The 26,944-nt window shown below is 43.9% G+C and overlaps 1 protein-coding gene across 4 annotated transcripts in view; it reads left to right on the plus strand.

Annotated features, from left to right (window-relative positions):
• Window positions 1-26,944, plus strand: part of VMP1 (vacuole membrane protein 1) — a 143,904-nt gene that overhangs the window by 112,369 nt on the left and 4,591 nt on the right. For all 4 annotated transcript variants that reach the window (XM_055001392.1, XM_055001390.1, XM_055001389.1 and 1 more), the window contains one exon: window positions 5,109-5,170. In XM_055001392.1, the coding sequence (XP_054857367.1) occupies window positions 5,109-5,170 (62 nt within the window). The remainder of the gene's footprint in view (window positions 1-5,108; window positions 5,171-26,944) is intronic.

The following is a 26,944-nucleotide window of genomic DNA, read 5'->3' on the forward strand; positions in this document are numbered from 1 at the left end:
AATGAGCCCTGCTTTGCATCATTCATTCTCATATGTTACTGGTTGTCGAGGACATACTGTAGAGTACGTATTCAGTTCACATGAGATATCTGTTGCTATCTAAGGGCCAAACTAAACGTGACATATTTCCCATGAGTTAGGGCCGGGCTCCCCTACAAGCTGACTTTCACACTTTTCCGGTTGGATGTTAGCTGTTGTTCCGAAGCGCTGCAGGGACCGTAGGGGAGGGCTTCAGCTTCCCCCCTTGCTGCATTTTCCCAACATTGAAAGTGGTACCCAGGAGGAAGGCTGAAGCCCCCCACACTGTGGCCATAATCAAAATTGGGTCCTTGAAGTGCTTTGGAACAGCAGTTGCCATCTGACTGGAAGCCTGGCAAAGTTAGGCCAGGGGAACCCAGGCTTGGTTTGTGGAAAACGGTTACATCTCCGTGGCTCTAAGAATGAGCGTGACTCTAGGGTGTTCCTCTGGAATGCTCTGCAACACACAGTGTTTGTGTAGTGGTTTGCTAGAAAGATGAAGGGTTCTCTGAGGATAATCACTGGTCTCTGGAAATAAGCCTTGGAGGACGTCCTGTTCTGTAGCTCTTTTCTTATTTAGACTGTCATTTATAATCAAAACCCACATGTGGATTAAGCAACAACAAAAAAAACCCTTTCCCACTCCTCCCCATAATATTCTAAAATTAATAAATTTAAGTGTTATTCTCCCCCCGACCATAAAAAAACTGGACCTACAAGTTGTCATTATTCAAGCACATTATGAAGCATTATCCTGACTTTTTTTTTTTTTGCACATTGTGTGTGCATCTGTGTTTCTTTCCAACTGTCACCGAATGGCTTAAGAATTGTAGTGGTTGTACATGATTTACAGCGAAATCCCCTGCCCTCTATCCCAGACAGGAAGCCACTGGCCCCATCACAGTAGTCCGTTTTATGGATGCATTTAATTGGCCTTATAATATGCTCCACAAAAAATGTTTACACAGTCTTCCTCTTCTCTCCCACCCCCTTCAGTGAGCCATTTTGAATGAGAAAGAGCCAATCCTTGATTAAACAGTGATGCTAAATGTGCAGTCTCTTGTTCCTTAAAATAGGATTGGGAAAAAATTGCTCTAGTGTCTGATGCCTCAAGGGCTTTCTAGTTCAGCATCCTATCTCCCACACTGGCCAACCAGATGTTCCTGGAAGCCCACAAGGAGGACGTGAAGCCAAAAGTGCCTGTCCTGTTTCCCAAAAGCTGACATTCAGAGGTCTACAGTCTGTAGGGAGGGGGATTCATTTAGACACGGTTGTTGAGGCATTCATTCTCCTTTGTTAGTCCCTTTTTGAAGCTATTGAAACTAGCAGCCATCTATACATCCTGAGGCAGTGAGTTCCGTAAGATCATTATGCATTGTGTGAAGAACTCCACCTCGTCGAGGAAGGCTTATTTGACTGGATTGCTAGTGGCCTTCAGAAGAAAATAGCTAGTAATTTAATTACTGAGGAATTTCTGTAATATAATTGATTTACTGCTGATTTTAAGTAAGATATGTTTTATATACTTTATTGCTTTCAAATAGGCATCTCTATTGATTAAGCATATGAGTTTTAATTACTCACATCTGCATTTTAATGTAATGAGTCAGATAAAGGAAATTATTCTTTGCCTTCTTCAACGAGGCATTCCTTTCTGTATGAGACGAGAGGAGGAACCCATTTGTTAAGACGGCACCTGCTATCTATGGGTTTCTAAGTATAACTCTTTCTGAAGAGTTATAAAGAAATCTGCTGCTTTACTAATCAGGAACATCTTTTTTTAACAAATTACAAGGTTTTTAATCCATTAGCATACTAAACATTAAATGGCGTTTGTGCTTCCGTAGGTCATATCAGCTGAAATGCCAAGCCATGGTTTGATGTTACGTGTGGAAACTTCTTGCTTGTGTATGCCTTTCTCCCCTTTCCCCCTTCCATATTTCCTGTTCATTAGGAAAATATGGTTTGCCATTCCCCTCCAAATGCAAATTGAAGTTTGCAGGTATGATCTTTGCCAGTTTGGGAAAAAAAGAAAACTACGGTTTGTCGACTAGTAGGAACTGTAGGGGAAGGACAGAGCATGCAAGCCTAAGGATCTTTTGCATGACCATGGTTTGGTGTTAGGGATTTGAAGAGGCTGATTTCCCATCGCCCTTTTTTTCTTTACCCAACTCTCAACCACTTTCTACATGTTATCCCTTCTGGAGGATGCTCAGTCCTGGTCTGGCGGGCTTTTAGTGGGTCAATTGAGACAAGTCAATTTAGAAAGTCATTTTTTTCTGCATACCTGGCAAGTCCACCAAGTATATTTGAATCCTTATTTGAGGATGGCCTGATCGGGGCTTTCAGCATTCATACAGCCAGTTTACTGTCAGAAATAGTGATAACACACCTGCCCTTACAGGCAACCTTTGCTGGAGACAGAAAGAGGTGTAACCGAGGGATATAAGGGTAAGACGCACCCTTGTCTAGCATCCAGTCATAACCTGGTACCATGGTGGCATACCTCCCCTTTCACCCTCACCTGCTTGAGAAGAGCTTTTCTGTATTTATTTAGCATACATGTTCCTGAGGCAGCTTCCAGCAACCCATTAAAACAATAAAGTAGTCCAACTAATTCTAATAAAATTATAAAACAAACCAATAAAAAGACCATTCATCATGTAAATTCTCAATAACATAGGGGCATTTAATCCAAAAACCAACAACAATAAAACAAAAGAAACTTGCAGATAATATATCAGACTTGGGAAATATCAGCAAACATTCAGCAGTCTTGACTTCAAGCAAGGAGTCCCACGGTTAGGGCAGGAAAGACCTCGGCACCATTTCTCACCTATGTTTCTGAAAGCTCAGAGCAAGGTCCCAGAAGCTGGTCTTTATTTTTTATTTTACATTATTTACAGTCTGCCTTTCTCACTGAGACTCAAAGCACATTAAGGAATGTAAATCAGTAGGATGATCTATCTAATAAGCAGCAATGTAATAGGACTAGGAATTGTGGAAATTTGAAATGGCGCAGTCGTCTGAGCAAAGCCTAAATATGGGGTAGGCTGTTCTTTTCCACGCACAAGAGTTGCCTTGAAGAGCAGGATTTTTTATGAAGCATCTCTCATCACAGTGGTGCCATGGTGGGAGAAACTGCATCTTGTGGGGTTCTCCCTTCTCTGAAATGCTTGAAGGGGACATTCCGGGTGTGGACCTGCCAAGAAATGGGCTTGCTTGGTTTGTCCTCTGTGTCCATATCGGGCCTTTGAGCCACGCCCTCTCACTCTAGGGAGTGGGTGGCCCTCCCTGCCTCCAGAGATTTCAACCAAGTTACAGTACATGCACCCATTCATCCCATAATAAGTAATGGAATACCGCGGGGGGGGGGGGGGGCAGACTGGGAGGTGGCCCAAGCCACGAGTTACTCAACTTTAGATTTATGGGAGTTAATCTTGTGGTCATATCTGTGACTGAAACACTATTTTCCATTTTTGAACTTGTTTTTCTCCCGTTCCTTGAGCTACGTTGCTTTTAAAAAGCAGGAAATGGATATTTAAGCAAAAAGAAAAATCAAAACTTGATTACCCAAGAACAGCTCACCAGTTGTCAAAACCGTGACTGATTGGTCCCATGCCAGACAGTTCTCACCACATATTTGAATGCCCGCTCTCTAGTGCCCTGTGCATAGAAAACGGGACGGCAGTGAAGAGGCCCTGTCTTAATCCCAGTCACACTAGGTCTCTGCATGCAGTGATGTGTTTTGTGCAATGACCCTCCCAGTCTTTCGTGCACAATCTTCTCGTACAGGGATGTGCTCTGGAAACCCCCTCACTTCCCTATCCTGGGCAGGCTTGGGTCCTTAAAGTGTTCAAGAAATAATGCCAAGGTTGGTACCTTTGGCAGCTCATTAGATGTCATAGAGAGCTTGAGGGCACATGTGTGCCATAAATTAGTCAATCTCCCAACTGGCACCCCTTTGTGTTTCTCTTAAAGTGATTGATATTTTTGAGTGATCGTCAGTCTTCTGCTTACCACAGTTTGAGATTTCATAACTTCTTGGAACCCGCCCCAAAGAAAAAATTAAACCATTATGAAGTACAGAAGTGTTTTTTTTAATTGAATAGTTTTTTTCATCATTGATTTGGAGTACAATAAAAGGCCAATGTATGGTGTTATGCTTCAGGCGCAGCTGCTGATGGAAATGGCATCCATGCGTCTAGCTTCCCTCGATGCCTCCATAATGTCTAGTTGAACTTGGCCCTTGCCAACATCGGTGTTGTGCATCTGCCAGCCCCTTTGCTACATCACTGGCTGTTCTACTAGATCTTACAGAAGTAGAGAAGAGGGTTTGGGCATCCATTTTCAGCGGCAGGTGTGTGTTTTAGTTCATCTAGTTGAGCTCTAGATTGGAAGCGAAGTCACAAATCCCAAGGCGAAGGCTGAAGGTGCACGATGCAGCAAACTTGCTGAAGTTAGCAGGGTAAGTAGGTATTTATTGTAACGGTCCTTGGACCAGCTATACATAATAAACCAAAGCATAACAAGATAAAATACATTGTATTGTCGAAGGCTTTCACGGCTGGAGAACGATGGTTGTTGTGGGTTTTCCGGGCTGTATTGCCGTGGTCTTGGCATTGTAGTTCCTGACGTTTCGCCAGCAGCTGTGGCTGGCATCTTCAGAGGTGTAGCACCAAAAGATAGAGATCTCTCAGTGTCACAGTCTTGATCTCTGTCTTTTGGTGCTACACCTCTGAAGATACCAGCCACAGCTGCTGGCGAAACGTCAGGAACTACAATGCCAAGACCACGGCAATACAGCCCGGAAAACCCACAACAACCATAAAATACATTGTTTAAAATTCATATACTTAAAATATCAAAACACATAGCAGGGTCCGGTCAGTGCCTGGGAGGGGAGACCCCCAGGGGATCCCGTTTGCTGCCTAAAATTCCACAGAAGAGGTTGAGTTTTAAAGTAGTGATGAGAGCGCACACACACCAAGAGGCTGATTAATTGCACAGGGGTGCAGGTTGCAATGCTGTATTGTCTCTGCTTCCCCTTTGGATCACTGTGTCTCTGACTGATGTTTTCCTGCCTACAGAAACTTTTTGTGATTATAACGTTCAGCAAACATATAGTGGAGCAGATGGTGTCTCTAATTGGGTGAGTAATTCTATAGCTGCTTCTCCCTGTTAAGCCATGAAATATTGCTATAAACATTTGTTTAATGCCAATTATTTACAGTACCGGGCATTGGGGAGGGGGTTATACTGGTTGCTCTTCCCCAGAGAGTTTATAGGCAAGAAAGGGGAAAGGTGGGGCTTGGTATGGGTTAAAAAAAAACAACCCTAAAAATCTGTGTTATGTTAATTTGAACGCGTAATTTGCTCCGAGTAATTTTAAAGTTCTGTATTACTCATTTGAAAAGATTGCCTTTGATTCCGGTGTGAGAGGGGGGCATGGGATTGGTCATAAGAACTCCGTTTTGCTGGGGGGAGATCAAAAGGACCATAAGAGGAAACCAAGATACTCAGGAAGCAGAGTCCTGGGCCCCACCGTGTTTTGCACCCTTGCATAGGTTGTAGCGTATTTACTGACCTGTGTTTTAAAAAGGAGAGGCGTATTTGGCTAGGAGCAGAAAGAGCAGAAGATAAGGTTTTGCAAAGTAGTGGATTCGTAGCAGGGTGAGCATGGGTGGGGGGGGCTGTTAAAGGCCTAGGGGCAGAGGGAGCGACGGGAAGAGCCAGTGGGCAGAGTGGTTAGAAGGTTTGTTTTTATTTCCTTGACTCATTTATACCCCCCCTTTTCTGCCAGTGGGAACCCAAAGTGGCTCACATCATTCTCTTCTCCTCCTCCATTTAATCCTCACAACCACCCTGCGAGGTAGGTGAGGCTGTCTCACTGGCCCAAGACCACCTGTGAGCTTCCACAGCAGAGTGGTGGTTTAAACCTTGGTCTCCCAGATCCTAGTCTGACCCTGGGCTTGGGCTGGTTGGAGAGGAGTGAGTTTTAAGCCTTTGCTTAGGCCGTGGAGCTCACTTGCATCTGTCATTCTTTCACAGCCTTACCCTAACAGGTTTGAATAAAATGGGGTAGCAGCCTGCGAAACCGCAGAGCAGGCTGTTCCTTACATTCCATGTGATATTGGATTGTGTCATATTGGAGCTTCCATCTTGCTTTTGACCCTCCAGTGCTTCCTCGCATGTATCGAGACCACAGTACGCTTTAGCCAAATCTCTGTAGATGGTACAATATACTACTATAACTTGTACCCAGAGTTAATTTGGGAATATTCTTTGAGCCAAAAGGTTACTGTGGTGAAAGAATGCACACACAAACCCAGTGCTTCATAAATATGAATGAATGCACACAGCAACCTTTATTGGCATAAATAATACAGACAAAACAGGAGAAATGTGAATGAATGCAAACACCATCCCATGTCAAAAAGAGAGAGCATACAAATTGCTCGCTGCTAGACTAAGTCAGCTATGACTTGATAGCGCTCTCTACCACGACCGGACTACAGATTACCGCATAAGGGCTCCTTTCTGCTCAGGCAGCAACAGCTCCAGATTCCTGTAAACGGTCACTTTCTCCTTAATATACTTTGAAGTGAGATGCATTAAAAACATCAAAAGAGCCCTGCTGGATCAAACCAGGCTCCATCTTATCTAGCATCCGATATCCAATAGTGGCCAACCAGAAGGTACAAGCAGAGGTTCAGAGGCTATCTCTTACTTCCATTGCTCCCTGCCCCCAGCAGCTGGGAATTCAAAGGTGTACTGCCTCTAAACATTGAGGTTCCATCATAACCACTGATGACCCATCTTCCTCCCAGTTTGGTGGAGGGGTTAAGAGCAACAGGACTCTAATCTGGAGAGCCGGGTTTGCTTCCGCACTCCTCCACTTGAAGCCAGCTGGGTGACCTTGGGTCAGTCACCACTCTCTCAGAGCTCTCTCAGCCTCACCCACCTCACAGGGTGATTGTTGTGGGGATAATAATGACATGCTTTGTAAACTGCTCTCACTGGGTGTTAAGTTGTCCTGAAGGGCGGTATATAAATTTGTTGTTGTTGTTGTTGTTGTGGGTCTGTCTCGTCCCCTTTTAAAGCTATCCAAGCTAATGACCATCATCCTACACAAGGTTGCAGCCTTAATTTGGCAGCTCTTGTCCCATTGAATGGGATTCTTACTGTGGTCCTGTGGCACGGCTAGCCAAAATGATTGCAAGCATGAGATACTGGTTGAAGTTCACCAAATAAATTAATAGTTGATGCTTAGATGAACATAATGTCTGGATGGGGCTGAAATTGTCCCCTATGCTGAAGTGACTCACTTCTAGAATGTGGAATACATTACAAAATGCCGAAAAAGCAACCCTCAGCAAAACAACAGACCGGTCTCTTCAAGGGTGTTGTTCCGTTAGACCTACCTCACTTTTCATGGATAAACTGTTCCCATTTTAGAGGGGAGGAGAAATATTTTCCCCTCCCTTTCCCAAATGAACGTTAGGAAGTGATTCAGACTTGTTTTTAAAGCTAAGAATTTATTGACTATTGTGAGCAGGAAATAAAGCCAGGCTGTAGGTAATAAATATGCTGCTGCTATAGTGGTGCTGGTGCTGGTGGTAATAATAATAATAATAATCTGGGCCCATGTCCTCTTCATGTCTCCCTCCACCCCCCATTGAAAGAAACAATGGCACACAAAACCAGTAAATGGAATGTCCACTTGCAAATTAACAGGATACGACTGGGGGTAACGCCACCTGCAACGTAAAATACTATACGATTAAAAATAAGTGGGGAACTCCAGGTGAACCCCAAGTCAGACTAACCGATCAGGTTAACTCGACTTGGTGTCAACTGAAGTTCCTGGCATGAAATCATCAAAATAGGTGTTTCTGGTTGTCTGACTTTCATGACACAGGGGGAACTGGGGAGGGGCTGCTTTTAAAAAAAAAATCAGACCCACTAGCCTTTCTTCTTAGGTACTGTTAATTGCCGGAGAGGAGCAGGCAGGGAGATCTCTGCTGTGGCAAAGCGCTCGTGTTCTTGCATAGTTGTCTTTTTCGTTGCGGCTTGGGTAGGAGTAATTCATGGTAGATCGTGGCCTGTGGCTCAAGTTGTCTGCTGTCCTAAGTGGTGTCTGTAGCCTGGTGCCTGGGGATGGGAGAGGGAGTTGTATGGGTTTTCTGCCTTGGGCCAGCTCTGCCCAAACCTGCCTGTGCCTCTTGAGGCTTGACTGTAGATAATTGGTGATTCCGCACATGTTGGATAATGCACTTCCAATCCTCTTTATAGATCCTTTGGAACGGATTTTTTTGTGTGCGGAACAAAAGATCCAACTTAAACGATGGATAAAGTGCATTATCCAACGGGTGCGGTTGGAATCAAAGGCCCTGTCTAAGGAGGTGTGAGCAATCCCCAGGGCAAGGGCCATCTGCTTCCTGGGGTCTTTTGGTGTATTTAAACAGTGGCTTGGTTGGGACCAGAGACAGAAGCACCAATCTGCTCCCTGTCACCTGGCATGAGCTGCTGGGCAGCAACTGTGTGGTCACGCCGTTGTCACGTTGAGATGCCTGTGAGGCACTCTTTTCTTCGCCTTCCGTTTTTTTCCAAAAAGGGTTTGGTGTTTTATTTTTGATGCTTAGAGATATGGCAGAACATCTCAGAATGTGGTATTGGGCAAAGCAGCATCTCTGCTTCTATGTTTTAAAACCAGAAAAGCAAGTTGGTTGCCGAGGCCGGCTTGGACATGTTATGGCTAACATCTCATGAAAGCTCAGGAGCCAGTAACGGATGCATGTGGATTAGAATTTCCTTTGTCTCAGGGTCACGTGTTGGTGTGCTGCTTCTCTTCCACATGGCCAGCCAGAGCTGTATAAATTATGCAAACCAAGCTAATTTATGCAAATACATGTTTATGAGAGCTAGTGTGGTTTAGCAGTTAAGGTGTTGGACGAGGATCAGGGAGAGCCAAGTTTAAATCCCCACTTGCCATGAAACTTAGTGGATGACCTGGGACCAGTCACACGCTCCCAGCCTAACCTACCTTATAGGGCTGTTGTGATAAAAATGGAGGCAGGAGAACCACAGATGGCTCTCTGGGCTCCTGGGAGGAAGGACGGGATCAAAGCACACTAAAGATTTTTCTAGTTTTCTACAGACTTCGCCTTTCAGTAGTATAAGACTTTCCATGGTAGAAAAGTCTGGCTTTTTTTTAACAGGCAAAAGGTACAAACTGTCCTACACACTTAACCCTAAATAATGTGGATTTTTTTTTTAAAGATACAGATTAATCAAGCTAATATCCATGGTTTACACTTTGGGTATTTCTAGAGGGGAAAATTTTGTCTCAAGGATACATTTTCAGACTTGGAATGTCTGGAAATAATTACTGTTGAAGTATGTAAACTTGACATGGGTAGCAATATACAAAGTCGGAATGACTGAACTAACATTCTTGAATGCTTCGGTGTTGGAACAAATCTGGTTCTTATAACTTCCGGAGCTTCAAAATGAATCTTTGTTGTTGCTTTAAAGAAAAAAAAGTCAATTCATCCCCGTCTTTTAATTACTCTTTTTGATACGAGTCACTCCGAGGCAGTTTGCTGCTTTTGAAAGGAGTTGACTTCGGCAGAATGAGCTGCGTTATGAAAAACATAATGCCTTGGACCAAAATTACTCGTATTTCCCCGGCAATTATTCATCAGCTTTCCCCCCCCCCTCCCCTCCCTGTGCCTCTTAGTGTATTTGCAAAACATCCATTGGTTTTGGAACTTTATTAGACAGTTGATGTCAGGATTCAAAAATGTTCTTGGGAGACGGGAAGATTTTTTGGAATGCCCTGGTATCTTCTGACTTTATTTTCTTTCTTAAAATGCTGTCTCTAGCATTACCTCATCAATCTCTCTCCAGAGTAGCATAGAAAAACATGTGTATCCAGCTACTAGAATCAGAATTTCTTACTCATTATCAGACACAAAATGGAAAACTCCTTTCCACGGTCTGTGAAAGTTATCTTGGTAGTCCGATGAATTTCCTTTAATTTAAGGCCGTATGGGCAATAATATCCCAGCACTTTTCACTGATTTTGGTGGGATGCTTAAAGCATTTGCTGCTAAAATCAGTAAGGCTTGAAAGGGTTCAACTTTGATTGGATTGTATCCTCTGTCGTCCACTACCACCAACCTGGGGAAGCATTATTTAAAGCAGTTATTCAGTTTAAACGTTATTTGAAGGCAGCCTGTATACACAGATAATTAAATTAAGAACATAAGAGCCATACTGGATCAGGCCAGCAGTCCATCTGTATCTTTTCAAGTTTCCTGTTTGTTTGTTTTGTTTAAGTAAATATTTACGGCCCGCTTTTCTCCACAAAGTGGCTGACAATGTAAAAATCCAACGCATATAAACAACAGGGGAGAAGTGGCGGGGGGGGGGGCCAGGAACAGAACAACAACACATCTCCTAGAAGCTCTGAGCAAGTCAGCTGGGTGACAGCTCTCATTCTACTGCTTCCCAGCAACAGAAGTTCAGAGGTAGACTGCTTCTGCACGTGGAGGTTCCATTAAGCTTTCTTTTTTTCCCCCCTCTCCCTCTTAGCTGTCCATGAATTTTTCAAATGTCCTTATTGTAGCAGGAATTCTAGAAGAGAATTATGAGTTTGGTGCAGAAGGACTTCCTTTAATTAGTCCTGAATCTACAGCCCATGAATTTCATTGCATGGGAGAGGACAAAGACGTTTTGTATCTGCTTTTGCATAATTTTACATACGCCTCTTTCATATCTTTCCTTGGTCATCTTTTTATAAATTGAAAAGGGCAAAATTCTTCAGCCTCTCCTCGTGCCCTGCCCTCTCCCCCCCCCCCCCGCCCGACCACTGGGGCTGCCGGGTCCACAGGACCAGGTGCTGTTTACAAATATAATATGTAGCCGTATTTTTCAATGGTTTTTCCAGTGAGCAATTTAGGTGCGTCTTAGGTATGTGTGTGTTGGGGATTTTGTACAAGACGTTGCCGCTCATCTTCTCCTGTAATGGTAACTTGAGCCATAGGGCCACATGGAACGTGTTCCGGGGCGTGGCTGCTGTTTGCACGGGGCAAACTGAGTGCAGGCCCTAAAACCCACACCTCTAGAATCCTTGAAGTTCCACGGCACACAAGCTGGTATTGAAAGGGTTCCCTGTGTATAGAAAGGCTGAAGTGTTCGCGCGCACGTGTGTGTTGGTTTAGATTTTTAACTTCTCCTGTTCCTTGAGATTGGGCTGAGTAGTAATTGGGTACTTAATAACTTTAAAATCCTCTTTGAGTAATTGCAAAGAAGAAACGTATAGCAAAGGGTGGGTTCCATTACTAGAGGCCTCTAGAGTTTTTACCAGCAACTTCACTGAAAGTTTTTTGTTTGTTTGGCAGGAGGTCCTTTGTAATCCCCCAAAGCTGCTCCTAAAGGTCAAGACATCCTAAAGGGATGTCTGATGCAGAATTGTTGGGGGGGGGGCCTTTATGGGAAAAATAAAAATCAGGGACACTTGATAGATAGGTATGGGAGGGAGAAACTGTTTGACGGTTTTTAAACTATGCAAACAAATGGCAAGAAACCTTACTTTTAAAAAATGAAAACCGCTTGTACATGTGTTTAATTTATTTATTTAAAACATTTGTATGCTTTCTTTCCACCCAAAATAGGAACCCTGAGGCAGCAAACATTTAAACATTTAAAACAACATTTTAAAACAGTTTAAGTTTAAATCTAAAACAATATTTAAATAGTATTCTAAAAGAATAATTTGCAACACACAAAAACAGACACACACCACAAAGATCAGGGTGGAGGACCTATACGAGTTACGGGGGTTATGCCAGGCAAAACAGAAGAGGTCTATAAGGGTCCTGGCCTCAATGTTAACATCACAACCGGACTTTATGTGGATCATGTGTGAAAGTGGCTGGTCTTGCGTAGCAATTTTTCTCTTACTTTCTAAGGAGAGATCATATCAGTCTTATACCTGCAGAAGCAACACACACTCCCTTAGGTGTATTTTTAAAATGTTTTACTTTTTGTTTGTTTGAAGGATTCTTTATATGCCATGTTTTCTTTACTATTTATAAAATTATATTTAGTACCAGCCTCTGAAAATACATGTTGCAACTTCTCTGTTGCCTTCAGCACCATCCATTCGCTCAAGCGAGGCTGATACTGTCAGAAAATTATGATGAATGACATGTTTTTGTTCTGGGTTTGAGGCCAAATTTAATATCCAAGTAGATTTTAATTAATATGTGGCAAGTCAATTTTTGTGTGCGTGTGTGATCTCTTTCCTTTAAACTTCCAGTGACACGACTGTGTATAAAATCAAAGTTTGGGCCTTTAAAGAGGATCGTATTTGGTTCAGAAGCATTTTCCCAATATGGGATGAGGAATCCCGAGCCATTTTTCAAAGCTGAATGTGTACTAAAGTTTGGCAGGCAGCACCCCTTGTCAAATCAAGCTTCCCCCTTTTTTCCCTCTGTGTCATCCTGCGATTCATATCTAGAGGTTGGTTATCAAAAGAGGGGAAGAGACAGAGAGAATATCCCCTTTACAATCGTTTTAGATTTCCGTCAGGGAATTACAAGCCAGTCCTAAACTTTCATAGAGTGTTATGTGATGTTACGCAGAGGGGGGAAGCTTTATACCTTAAATACTGCTCCATATTGAATGGATGTTAAAACAGGTTAAGAAAATACTGGGCGCCTTTTTGTGTTGGTGTCATGGATCCAATCAAACCCATACGCTATCTGGTAGCAGGTCCAGAGGTTTTACTGCTTGATGGCTCCAACCGTATGTAGAACTGGTTTGGTGGTCTGTTAGACGAAGCAAACCCACAGGTGTTTGTAGCCTCTCCAAAATCTAAGGAAGTGCGGCTGTGGTGACATATGGCAAACCTAATGATTTGTGGGAAAGAGCAAGAGTCCAGTAGCACCTATAAGACTAACAAAATTTGTGGTGGGGTATGAGATTTCATGACTCACCAGCTGCTCACTTCTGGCTATTGTCATCCGGCATCTGAAATCACTCTACTCACCAAGATCTAAGGACAGATGGACTCACATTCAAGCTGTACCTGAAGAAGTGACTGTGACTCAGGAAAGCTCCTACCCTACCACAAATTTTGTTAGTCTTATAGGTGCTACTAGACTCTTGTTCTTTCCTACTTCTGCAGACAGACCAACATGGCTACCTGTCCTGATCATTTGTGTGGCGCTCCATGCTTTCTTCCATTATAGCCTCCTTATTTAAATTTGGATGCACGCGCTTGCATGGCAGCCAGAGCATACATTGTCAACTCTCTGTCACACACACACATTCATGTTGAATGATTTGCGTTTGTGAAAGATCCGTAGCATTCATCAAGCACCGTGGGGCAGAGTAAATGTGAAACTGGTGTGGTTTTGAGGAGGTTCTAGTTCAAACACGAACAAGATTTCTACCGATGGCCTGAGGGAAGTCTCTGCCTCCTCCTCAATTTGCAATATGGGCATAAAAATATTGGCTTCCTTGTATGGCTCACAGACGGGAATGCATGTGAAGTGTGCAAATGAAGTCGTCGTCGTCGCCCCCCTCCCCATGAATTTTGAATACTTCCCTACATTAAAAGCTCCCTGCATTGTAGTAGATTTCACCATCACGGAGAGGACAGTGTTAATTCTCCCCCCGCCCACGATGTGCTAGTTTTTTGCATCCAGGGAAGAATTTTTTAGAAACTTATTCTCACACCTGTTGCTTAAGAGTGCAACTGTCCTGAATTATGTTCTTCATTCTGTGTAACTGAGACCTCATTTTAAATATATTTTAGTTCATTATCATATCATAGACTGATTGCTGTTGCCCCAAACAGTATTTTTCAGTGGGTCCCATCCCACGTTCAGCAGTAAGCCATTAAGGGATGGGTTATTTAAGCATTATGAATGTGTGAACAGGTCTTTTATCTTCTGTTACATTTGCATTCCCAGTCCGGTGCAGAAGCTGACGGCCTTCTTTGAGAAAATTCTCCTGTTTAGAGCAAGTCTGCTTTCAGGCCACTTCCCAACAACTCCCCCCTCCTTGATATGAACCCTGCAACAATTGATGTGGATACAAGCTTTCAGCTTACGCAGAATTCTTCTTCAGAGAGCTTCCATAACCAGCAATGGCTATGCATGCTAACATGTAATCCATCAGGGTTTGACTTTTCCCTTTAAAATAAAGGAGTAGAAAGACTTGAACTGAGAGCATGTTAACTGGATTTTAAAAACAAACAAACACTGAAATGATACAAAATTTAGCATTGGCTGTAGAGTCCCCCAAGGCAGAAATGGTGCAGCTGCTCTCTCTCTTAATCTGAAAGGATTTACGCCATCCCCCCCACCCTTCCGCCCCACAACTATATCAAAAACCATTGGAGTTGTATGTTCCTAATACAGCCCTGTACACAATAGGGCAACTTTGGCAGAAAGAGAAGGAGAGAGTTTTATTTTTTTTTAATTGAAAAGGAAGCACAGATGTGAAGGAAATTCTAGAAGTGTTCATCTCTAAACCTTTTTAAATGAATCACAGCAGAACCATAATAGCAGGTTGAAGAGCCATTGAATGTTTGAAAGGTGCATGCGTTTTAAAAGGTATAATCTTTGAACACTGGCTAGCTTACATTAGGGGAATCAAGAAAGCCACCCTGCCTATTGCTGGTATATGAAAAGTCCAACCTGAAATGTATCTGATACTTGTTTGTGTCTGTGTGTGTACTTTTTAGGCTGCCTAGAAAGGTCATATGAGCCTATAAAAAATTACAAATTTAGTAATATAAGTACTCTACCTAGTGCCAGAATGACCATGAAGAAACTGTGAGTCAGATCCTGTGAATTCTCTGAGCCAATGGCAAAGTCTTCCCCGGGCAGAACGCACCTCTTCTGCCAGAGAAACTTTCCTTTGTCAGTAGAATGGATTCATAGAATCCAGCCCTAAAATGCCTACTGATACGGGCTCTGTCCATTACAAAAATGCGCCCTGGCAGTTCTTTGGCTTATGCCCCCTCCCCTTCCTGGCTTGGATATCAAATACTTCCGGAGAGCTGGGCTTTTTTTCAGCTGGAAAGCGGTGGAACGGAATTCCGGCACCTCTTGAAAATGGTCACATGGCTGGGGGCCCCGCCCCCTGATCTCCAGACAGAGGGGAGTTGAGATTGGCGCAGAGGGCAATCTAAACTCCCCTCTGTCTGGAGATCAGGGGGCGGGGCCACCGGCCATGTGACCATTTTTGCCAAGGGCGATTTAAACTTTTAAAAACTCCCCCCTTGTTCCAGCTGACCCAAAGTGACGTCATTGCGCAGTCCCGGAAGCGCACATGTTACGAGGGGTTCCACCTCCCGCCAGGAGTTGCCCCCTGTGCTGGCAACCCACTGACTTCCACCACCTCTTTTCCCAGAAAAAAATTCCTGCCGGAGAGCAGTTTTTCATGGGGTCTAAATCAAATGGTTTGTTCTTGACAAGCCGCAGTTCTTAAAGCAGGATGCTTCTGTGATCTGGAACCCTGGTTTTTAGGCAAAGAACAGTTCATCGTTCCTACCAATTTGGACATCACAACCAACTGTGGTTTTTCAGGAGCTGGGAAGTCTGCAGCGTGTCTGAGCTGTGCAGACAGCAGGAAAGGGAGTGTGTAAGCCCAAAGACTAGCAAGATTTGTTCACGTAACAGAAGTTTGTAATGTTTTAATGAAACCATTGTCTGCTCAGTGAATCATGGCTGGGTCAACGTCAGCATTGCTCAAACGGTCCTACCAGGCAGTCAATGAATCAGAGTAGGGAGGAACACAGCAGATGTGTTTAGAGTGTCAGACCGAGATCCAGAGGAGTTACCCATGTTACTCTGTCGTAGCAAAATAATAAAGAGTCCAGTAGCACTTTTAGGAGTAACCAACTTTATTGTAGCATAAGCTTTCGAGAGCCACAGCTCTCTTTGTCAGATGCATCTGATGAAGAGAGCTGTGGCTCTCAAAAGCTTATGCTACAATAAAGTTGGTTAGACCAAGATCTGGGAGGCCCGGGCTTACATCTCTGCCGTGGAAGTTTGCTAAGTGACTTTTGGCCAGTCACCCTCGATCAGCATCACAGGGTAGTTGTGCGAATAAAACAGAGGACAGCAACATATACTGCCCTAGTAGAAAAGAGCAAGAGTGCAATAGCACCTATAAGGCTAACAAAATTTGTGGTAGGGTATGAGCTTTCGTGAGCCCCAGCTCATTTCTTCAGATACTTCTTCTGAAGAAGTGAAGTGTGGCTCACAAAAGCTCATACCCCACCACAAATTTTGTTAGGCTCATAGGTGCTACTGCGCTCTTGCTCTTTTCTACTGGTACAAAGAGACTAAGACAGCAACCCGTCTTGATCTATACACTGCACTAAGCTTCCTAGAAGACGAATGAGATAAAATGTTCTTGAATAAATTCAAACTTAAGTGTGACAAAAAAAGAGAAGAATTTATGTGCTTGGGCTTTGAAACCCATAGCCATTGTGGGGAGACAGCTGACTTTAAGACAGCATTGAAATACCATGATAAGCTGTGGGCAGTTGATTTAGACATATTAATCCCTGAAAAAGCCCTACGTTACAAAACTCAGTTGAAGCCACCCACAATCAAAGTCCCCAAATTATGTCTGCTAAAGCAACCATGCATGCCTGATCAATATGATTTTTACGTGTTTTAAAATGCCGAAATGGAAGGTAACTTTGAGACAGGGTCACTGCCCTCCACTTTCTGAAAAAGGACACACACACACACCCGCCCCGGGGTTGGCATCCTTGATCACCCGGCCTTCCTCTGGAGTGGTTCCAGGTCTCTGCTGCAGTGTAATGTATTATGACTGAGTGAAGCTCCCCGAAACTCTGGATTCATTCTGAATCACCCAGCGATTGTGTCTGCTGGGGTATGGGAAATGGACGGTTTTAAATGCTGCGAGAATCTTTTTTATCATTACAGGAAATGACAGCTCATTAAGAAAAAATACTGACTGTGAAAGCTGCTTACATCACTGTCTGGAGGGGGGCATTGTTTCAAGGTTCAGAGAATCCAGGTGGAAAGAGAGCCAGTAGTTCCTTTAAATGTAACAATTCCTGCCCAGTTTAGTGTTGGGCAGGGGGGGGGGGCGCGCTTTTCCTACAAGGAACATGTATGGCAAGGCTTGAGTGGGATGCATTTGAGTGGACTGTCTAACCTGCTTGGATCACTGTGCTTGGGACGGGAACCGACCCATCTCTTGCTGGCTAGAGGACTCTCCAAGGAGGAGCTGCTGCCCCAGATCCCTTTTGTTACAGTTCTCTTCGTTAATTGCCCCTTTGCACATCTGTAATGCACGTGCACTTTCTCCTCAAAAGCGGAGGGCTTGGGTGGCTTTTCTTCTTTAAAAATATGGTTAAATGTTTGTTTGTTTTACTTCATTTATATCCCCCTTTGTCCCCAATAGGGGACCCAAAGCAGCTTCCGTCCTTTTCCTCCCCTCCATTTTTTCCCTCTTACAAACACCCTGTAAGGTAGGTTATGCTGAGAGTATGTGACTGGCCCAAGGCCACCCAGCAAGCTTTCATGGCAGAACAGGGAATCGAACCAGGGCAGCCCAGATCCTAGACCATCACCCTAGACCATCACTCTACTGCACCCCACTGGCTCTATTCTCAGAGCCAGTGTGTTTGCTCTTGTGTTTCATGCACACACACACACACACACACACACACACACACCCACCCCAGGGCTTTCTGGGGAAAGAGGTGGTGGAACTCAGTGGGTTGCCTTGGGAGAAAATGGTCACATGGCTGGTGGCCCCGCCCCCTGATCTCCAGACAGAGGGGAGTTGAGATTGCCCTCGCGGAGGGCAATCTCAACTCCCCTCTGTCTGGAGATCAGGGGGCGGGGCCACCGGCCATGTGACCATTTTCAAGAGGTTCTGGAACTCCATTCCACCGCGTTCCCCCTGAAAAAAAGCCCTGCACCCCTACCACACACACACGCAATATGTGGACCAAGAAGATGGTAAGATGTCTCTAGAGCTCTATCCCAGATTGAAAGTTAGAAAGGGTTATTCGTGGTGAAGACACCATGTTTGTGGGGTACGCTCAAGTGTGGAGGGGACCTGGGTTCCGCTTGCCTTTTGGCCACAGGGATTACTGGCACACTCGATCTCACCAGCCTCTCGGAGCTGTCAGTCATGTGGTTTTGGGACGTGGCACCTTATGTTCGTTTCCCCACCACCCCATAATCCTTGCAGTGGCATGATATGGTTGGTTAGACCGAGAAGAAAATGTCAAATACTGAGCTGAAGAATCCATGATGGGAGGATTTTGTAGAGATACAGCTTCAGCCAGCTGTTTTTATTCTGGACTCTTTTATAGAGTCTGGTGGGGAGTTATTAAAGCAGCACGATCCAGTCATTGAAATAACTTTGGCCCCATATGTAGATATTCTGGAAAGTTTAAGCACAATGTTAGTGTTAGGATTGGCTTGCTCTGAGGCAGGTTGGAAGCAGATGTCGTGGCCGACGTGGGGCTGCCACTAAAAACAGCAGTTGTGTGTCTGATTCTTTCCTTCTTGCCCAGGTTACTCAGCACTTAAAAGCAGGGCGCTGAAATGTTGCCTGGGAAAGGAGGAGGGATGGAGGGAAAGAGTTCAGCTATAATAATGCAACACCTAGGATTTGTTGAGTATCCATAGATGGAAGACAGAAGATGAAGAATAAACAAGGGTGCTGCGCGTGCGTGTGTGCGTGCGCGTGCGCGTGCGTGTGTGTGTGTGTGAACCCTGTGCTCCCTTTTGTCAGTCTCCCGCTTCAGTGGCATCTTGCAGTAGCATAACCCAAGCGTTTACCAGCCTGCAGCGATTTCCCTTTTCATCTGTCCAGCTTTCCCCCCTCTGTCCTATTGCGAAGATGCTTAAAGGGATATATGCAGAAAAATGTGACTCAGTCTGAAGTTGCCCATAAACATGTGCCTTTTGGGATGTCGTGAGTTCACAATTTGCAAACATCCTCAGCATTTCAGCTGGACTATTTTTCTTCTATCTATCCAGGCAACCTGTGTCATTGATTTGTTGATAGGACACTTTTTCAGAACGTAAGGCATGTGTCGTCCCTCAGAGGCATGAAGCCTTTAAATCAGTTACCAAATAGATAGCAAGGCTTGGAAGGAGAGGTCATGAAGTCAAATCTGCCCTGCACTCTACAGGCTGGCCAGATCTGAGCTCCTCTGGAGTAGGGCAGCCTTCTCAGACCTCACCCTAAATAGGCTGGGTGTGAACCAGGCTCAGCTGCACTTGCTGGCAGGCGCTGAAGCTCTGGAGGCTGCGCTGAGCTCTGGACAGGATCCTGCAAGGAAGCACCACACTCAGCACTCTGCTGTGGGTCGACAGGGAGGTTGTGCTCAGCCAGTCTGGCATTTCACCTCCTTTGTGCCACCCCAGCCTGGGTCTTCCACTGCTGCTGTTCCTGTAGAGCGGGTGAGGGTCCTGGGGAGCTGTGGGACCAGGTTCGTGTCCTGCCTGGCAGGGGCCTAGTGGTTATCCTAGAGGCTGTGGCAAGGGCTTACTTGCAGGCTTTGGCGGGGTGGCCTCTGGCGCTGCTGGGGCAAGGTCACCAGGTGCCCCTGCAGCATCAAGTTCTTCCTGATCCCACTGGTCGTCCCAGTCCCCCAGCACTGGCTCCTCAAACTCTTCCTTTGCGTCTCCAAGACACAGTCACTGGCCTGGTCAGAGGGGGTTGTGACAAAGCCCCCCAACCCCACGGTGGCAAAAATTACTAGCCTTAGGTGTAGGCTGTGCAAGACATGTTTTCTGTCGTCATCATCACGTTCCCAGCCCTCATCACTTGCCTAATTAAGCTGGAAGCAAATGACAAAAATGTGTATCAGAGAGGCGGGGTGTGGTTTGATGGTAGAGCATGTGCTTTGCATTGACCAGCTGGTATAAGTAAGCCTCGCTGGGTGGGATCCAAGGTCCATCTAATTGAGCGCTCTGTCTTGAACACTGGCAGGCCTCGGGGCTGATGAGAAACTCACACGAACAGCATGGTGGCCGTGGCTACTCTTTCTGTTTTGCGCCCTGTGTTCTCCACTGTCGTGGAAGCGCATGGAATACTGGAGCTACCTACTTTAGCAACTCTGTATAGATAATCTCGTCTCGCTGAGTGCAGCATAGTTAAGATAATGTATAGACCAGCTCAGGCAGAATTAGAGAAAAGATTTTATTTTGTTTACTTAAAACATTTTAATGCCACCTTTCCACCCAACTTAGGGTCCCCAAGGCAGCCCACAGTCAAAACAATGAAACAACTTTTTAAAATACATAAAATTTAAAACAATTAGACAAAACATGTTAATGGGAAGGAGGGTCAATGAGGGAATGCCAGATGAACCAGAAAAAAGGTTCACGTGGTGGCAGAAAACAATGATAGAGGGGGCAGACAAATCTCCCTAGGGAGAGATGACTCAAGGCAGGTCTTTTAAAGGCTTTAAAAAGTCTTTATAAGGCTTTGAAAATTATTCATGGGCTGGAACAAATGGATAAAGCCTCCAACTCCTTCTTGAATTTGGGAAACATTAAATGAAGTTGATGGGGGCAAATTCAAGATGGACAAAAGGAAGTACGATTTCATGTGCCACTTAATTAGTTTGTGGAACTCACTGCCACATGACGAAGTGATGGCTGCTAATCTGGGTGGCTGTCGAAGGGGGTTAGACCACTTCATGGAAGAAAAGCCCATCGGTGGGTATTAGCCATATCCAGAGGCAGGGAGAGCAGTGGTTAGGGAGCAGAAGCAGGGGGAGGTTAAGGTTGCCGCACCCTGCTTGTAAGGCCTGCCAGGGCATCGGAGAGGGCCCCTGTGCGGAACAGGAAGCTGTGCTGGGTGGACCATGGGACTGATCCAGCAAGGCTGCTTCTAGTGCCCAGTGCCACATTTGTGGCACTGAATTACATACATATTAGTTATAAGCTGCATACACTTCTGTTATCACGGATAGACTCCAAATCCACTTCTTCAAGTGACCATAGTTCTAGTGTTAAGAGAGGGAACTTCCTATCCTCCGTCGTTGCTGTAAACCATAGTCAGCTTTTGGTGTCTCTACCTGAATAATTTTGATAGGAGTGGAAAGGATTCCCGCCAGCTGAGTCTCCAAAGAGTTGCTGCCAGTCTTGCAGTGGTTAGTGTTGGGCTAGGATCTGGGAAATCCGAGTTCGAATCCCCACTCGGCCATGGAAGCTTGCTGGGTGACCAGTCACACGCTCTCAGCTTAGCCTATCTCACAGGATTGTTGTGAGGATAAAATGAAGGAGAGGAGGACGTAAGCCACTTCGGGTCTCCGTTGGGGAGAAAAGTGGGGTATAAATGAAATAAATAATTTCTAGGCTCAACTGGCTGGTGTTCTGCTCTGGTGTCAACAAGCTCATTTATGTCAGAAATAGCCGCCTCCTTCCAATCCCGTGATCAGTATCCAAATACCAGCTTCTTGCATTTGGGAGCATCGCCTCTGCATTCATTCACAAGAGCTGATAATTACTCTTCTGAAACATCAGGATGTGAGAGAACTGCTTGGTCCCAAACAAGATGTAACGTTCGCAGGTGCCCTTGTTGAAATCTTGAGTTATATCTCAGTCACATGTAAAATGGGGAGACAGAAATTGGTTTTTAGAGCTTTAAGGGAGTGCAGGGGAGAATACCAGAATCTTCCATGCGTGCTCCACTCCTTAAATTCTCCTCGCCTGAGCACCAGCCATGCTCACTGTGCTGGAGCTCAGAGGAGGTGACCAGACTGAAGGGGGGCTAGCCACAGAATGGGAAATCATTTCGGACCCCTTAGTGAGACGTTCCATTTGCTCTAAAAATAGACTCCTGTCTCCTCCTCACATGTGACTATGGCAGATCTGCCTTTAAATGAACAGGTTTTTCTACTGTGGTATCTAGTTTGTCCCTCAGGTTTGCCAAGCTTGTGGCGATGCCTGATTTGGGCAGACATGCCTGGAGCTTTGCTCCAGACTGGGAGGAAATCATTCCGGGCTTTCAGCTGTTGTGTACTTGGGTGGGTGGGAGATGCATGCATTGGATTAGTTGAAGCTGCTGCCCCAAACGCCACAGCGTGGCCACGTTTGTGAGCTAAAGGGTAATTGCGTATAATAAAACCATCTAAAGTAGGGCCTCTGCCCTTTAGGGCCAAGGAGAATGGGACTTGGGGAATGTATTAAAGGCGGGGCTTTTTTCTGGGAAAAGAGGTGGTGGAACTCAGTGGTGGAACTCAAGACCGCACAAGGACGTCACTTTGGGTCAGCTGGAACAAGGGGGGAGTTTTTTTAAGTTTAAATTGCCCTCGGCGAAAATGGTCAAATGGCCAGTGGCCCCGCCCCCTGATCTCTAGACAAAGGGGTCGGGAGGGCAATCTCAACTCCCCTCTGTCTGGAGATCAGGGGGCGGGGCCACCAGCGATGCGACCATTTTTAAGAGGTTCCGGAACTCAGTTCCACCATGTTCCCGCTGAAAAAAGCCCTGATTAAAGGTATAGGGGCAGGGTGCTGGGGCTAACTCCTAGAGGCTAGCACAGACCAACCGGCCCCATCTAACGCCTTTTGCATTGAATCTTTAATGGACATTGGCACAGCCTCCTGTTTTCCTTGTTCATGAGGGCTAGAAACATGCTTCTTTTAAAAAATTTGCAGCCCCCAGAAGTGTGAAAGTGGGACTATACAAGCTGTGTTTCGATTTTGGCCCTGGAAGGATACAGGGCCTAAAGAAAATATCTCTTAATGCTAGTGGAAGCGACAAGAATTGCTAAAAGTTAAAGGCATTCATTCTGTAACGTATAGCAAATTGCAGGCAGTGTGTGGACTTCCAAACAAAGAACCAGCAAAGTTGACTTCATTCAGGATTTAAGCCGCGCCTGTTGAGTAAACCATTTGGAACTGCTTGCTGTATATTGCTCAGGATGAGAAGGGGCAAGGGAGGCCATTGACCCATTTGGCTGTTAAAATTAAGGGCAGTATCCCAAACTCTCACTAGCTGACAGTGACTGTTTCCAAATTCTTATTAGGGAAGCATTCTGCAGTCTCTCTTCTTGGCATTTGGAGGGCATGGGCGGGGCGGGGTGGGGCGGGGGGGACTGTCATAAGAAATTACTTCGTGTTTGTGTCAAAGTATTCAACAACTAACCAGCAAAGAAGGGAACTAGAATGTGCAAGAGAATCATACAAACTTCCAAGAAGAGAGGGAAGGAAGAAACCATCTCAGCCCATGTAGATGGTGCTTTAATGTTCCTGGAAGGATGATAGGAGGAGTTACAAAATTTTGTGTGAAACCTGGAGTCATTGCGGAGGTACGGCTGGATGCAGACAGGGGAGAGCCTGGGTTCAAATCCCCACTCCGCTGTGAAGCTCACTGAATGGCTTTTCATTAGGGTGAAATGTGCATTGCCCCAGCTCCTTTTGAGGAAGGCTGAGAGAATAAACACAACTGGTGTCTAGTGTTGAGATCCATAAAGTGACGCTGACCAATCCTTTGGTGGAGGTTTATAGATCATAAACTTTTAAAAACTGCAGGTCCTGCCCAACAGTTTACGAATCTATTTTAAACTGTGTGCAAAACCTGAAAATGAAACGTGTTAATTGTGCATGAGTTACAAAGACAGCATTTTATGACAGAGGAAAATGGCAAAACTGCTTTTAAAAAATAAATGCCCCAACCTACAGTGCTTGGAAGTGATTTTTCTGAATATCAGCTGTTCAGACAGTTGTCTCCTACGCTCTGTGACAGAGTCTGAAGAACATGTATTCCCAGTAGTTGTATTTTTACCATTTCACAATTGTAAGTCGAGAGAAATTTGCCATATGTAGGATTCTTCGCTCGATTCTTTACCGGTGTTCTGTGGTGGTAAACCCTTAAATATAGCGAGAAAGGGTTACAAAAATTCAAGTGTAACATGTATTGATTTCATATCTTTTATTAATAAAATCAGAGTGGTTCCAAAAATTTTGTTTATTTGTAAAACTCTTAAGTTATTAGCTAATTCTAAAGTAGAGGAAAAACATGCTAGGGGTTTCAGTAGTTTGAACGTCTCGAACATTGTCATATCATGGCAAAGCGCTGTGCTTTTGGAGTGGAATGGAAGAATTAAGCCCCAGTTCATATGTCTGGGATATGATTAATTCAGAGTTAAGTACTTTTCATTAAATGCCATAAATTTCAATAAGAGAACACATACTTACATGAAATTACTTGGGTTTAAAAAGATGCAGCTGGCTGAATAGTGTCCTTGGCTTTCAGGACAATAAAATGAAGCCTGTAAAACTAATCACGCTACTTCTAGTTTATACACATTTTCCTCCAGTGCAGTGTGTCTGTTTATTTATTTGTGTTAATTATAGTCTGCCTTTCTCACTGGGAGTCAAGGCAGATTCCATAGAATGAATCAATGTGTTCCACAGGACGGGATATCCAATAAACCATATGATAAGATTTGGATTGTAGAAATCTGGAACCAACCAGCAATCTCAAACAGAACTGAAGCAAAGCCTAAGTATTAACACGACATGTCAATGAAAAAATTATCCAGTAGGATCTTGCTTACAGGAACAAACCCTACAAACTATGAACAGTAGTACAGACCGCAGTCGCCACCTCTCTCAATACAAAAATGATTTCTACTATTTATCAATGATGGGGGATATTTTGCATATAATCTGTTCTTTTTAAAAAAAAATTAAATGGCTATAAAAATACCTTCCACAACTTATCATTAATGTGTTGTCAAATTTCTCCTAATGCAAGGTAAAGATTTGAAGTCCTATTCAGGCAAAGCAAACAAAAAAAAATTCTAAGACTCTTTAAAATATTTTAACGAGTTGAAGAAAAAAAAATTCTTAGTGGGCTTTTGAATATTTCCACCTCTACCAGATTGATGGTGTTTTTAATGTAGTTTGGTGCAGCTCCTAAATTAAGGTCATAATAATAAATATGAATAGGTATAATTGCTTCTCTTTCTTTGCTTTGAAGAGAGGAAAAAATAGTTTGTTAGAAATGGAGAAAATTCTGAAATAGGTAACTAATAGCTCCTGGTAGAAAGCAAGCAACAGTCCACCGCCTGATCATGTTTTTGTTGTAAGCCCTGTCCGTAGCTTTACATCTAGAAAGCTGTCCTCTTCGACAGCCCAAGCAGGGCTTAACCAGCCCTGGAAGACACAGGGTTGTGATGTAACCTACTCGTGTTGCTTCGGTCACGGCTGCGCCAAGCAAAAGGCAAATTCCTTTAAATTGCATCTGTAATGGCTGCTGTGTCAAGGCAACACCTGTACTTTTACCTGGGCCGATAGTTTGTGAAATACATCTTGGAAAAGAACCCAGCTATTGATGGAAGTTTTTTTTAAAAAAAAAATTAAAAAATCCTGCCACTAATCCATCCATGAATTTTTGTTCTTCTGTGAAGTGAAAAACAAAACAGCATTTCAGCAGCTTCTGTGGCATTCTCAAGGATTACTGGTAGAAAATGGGGAATAAGTATATAAGTATCCAAATATAGTCTATTAATTAATAATCCATACTAACTTCACACAGAAGTTCCTTGGATAATCCCATTGTGTGAACAGCAGCTATGGCTTGTTCTTCTTTTTTTTAAAGGTTAAGGACATTTTTTTCCTCTTTTAAAAACCCCCTTACAATCTGCATTTCCTGAATAAGCTGTTAGGTTGTATAATTTTATAAACAGCTCCTAAAGACAGCAAAATAACTTATTAAAAATAGTACCGTGCAGAAGATTTACAAGGTTGTCCTTCAACACCGTTTTCTCTTATGGGAAAAAATAATTTTAGAAAGACAGAATAAAACAAAGCTTTGAATAGCTCAGAAAGTCTCCCAGTCCTGAAACCTGTACCTTTTTCAGGAATTAATGGAGCTAACCTCTGCAATTAAAATAGCTGAGTTATTCTTGCCAGTCACCCAACTTTCACTGTTGAAGCATTTATAACTTAGAGGGGTTTTTTTACAGCAAAGGGTTACCTTTCAGTAGCTGTTGCTCGGTCAGGGCTTCTGTGTCATCTGAAAACTTAACCCAAGTGCAATTTTTCTGAAAATGGTGACTCGTTTTGCTGGGCGAGTCATTCGTGAGGATTGCTGTGGGGTGATAAGCCTTGGTTTGACTGACACAGCCCTTTATCTTAATAGAGGCAAGCGTACCTTTCCTTGCAAAAATCTGTTTTTTCCAGTTCTGAAACTGTCTCCTGGTCTGAACTGAGTCCCTCATCAGTTCTTGAAGAACAATTTCTCTTAAAATTCACTTTATGGAGAGCTGAGTTTAAAAGCAGTTTGAGGGCTGGTTGTGAATGGGCATTATTAAAATTGGGTACCCATCTTCAAAGCAGATTTTTTAAAAATGTAGAATATATGTATGTTGTGAAGAAACAGCTGAAATCCATTGTGAAACGTTATCATATTTATATTATGATACGTATTATTGTATAAGTAATCGTTTTCTATAAACAAAGGTAATGTTTAATATTATCAAACAATAAAGTTATGAGGTAAAGTGCCATCTCCCATAGTTACAAGGAACAATAAGGAGTTGCACCTGCGTAACAGATGTCCAATTGAATGCTCATTATCACCCTTTTCAACACCTAATTTTTTTTAAAAAAAACATTTTTATATTTGGTTTTTGTGTCCTTTGGTCTCAGGGTCTGCCTATCTTGTGCCAAGCTACCAAAAAGCATGTGTTACTTTTAAGGTAGAAGCAGGAAACAATATAGGAATTCATAACAAGCCTGTTCTTCTTGTAGTGGGGGAAAGAGAAGTAAAACGAAATGCTGAACTGATAAACATCACACCCCTCCCAGCCCGCTCAATGTCCCCTCAGACTGAAGCTGCATTCAGTTTTTAAAATTGCATCTGTTACAAAAGAGTG

This window comes from Eublepharis macularius, chromosome 17 (genome assembly GCF_028583425.1).
Source record: "Eublepharis macularius isolate TG4126 chromosome 17, MPM_Emac_v1.0, whole genome shotgun sequence".
Classification (NCBI taxonomy): Eukaryota; Metazoa; Chordata; class Lepidosauria; order Squamata; family Eublepharidae; genus Eublepharis; species Eublepharis macularius.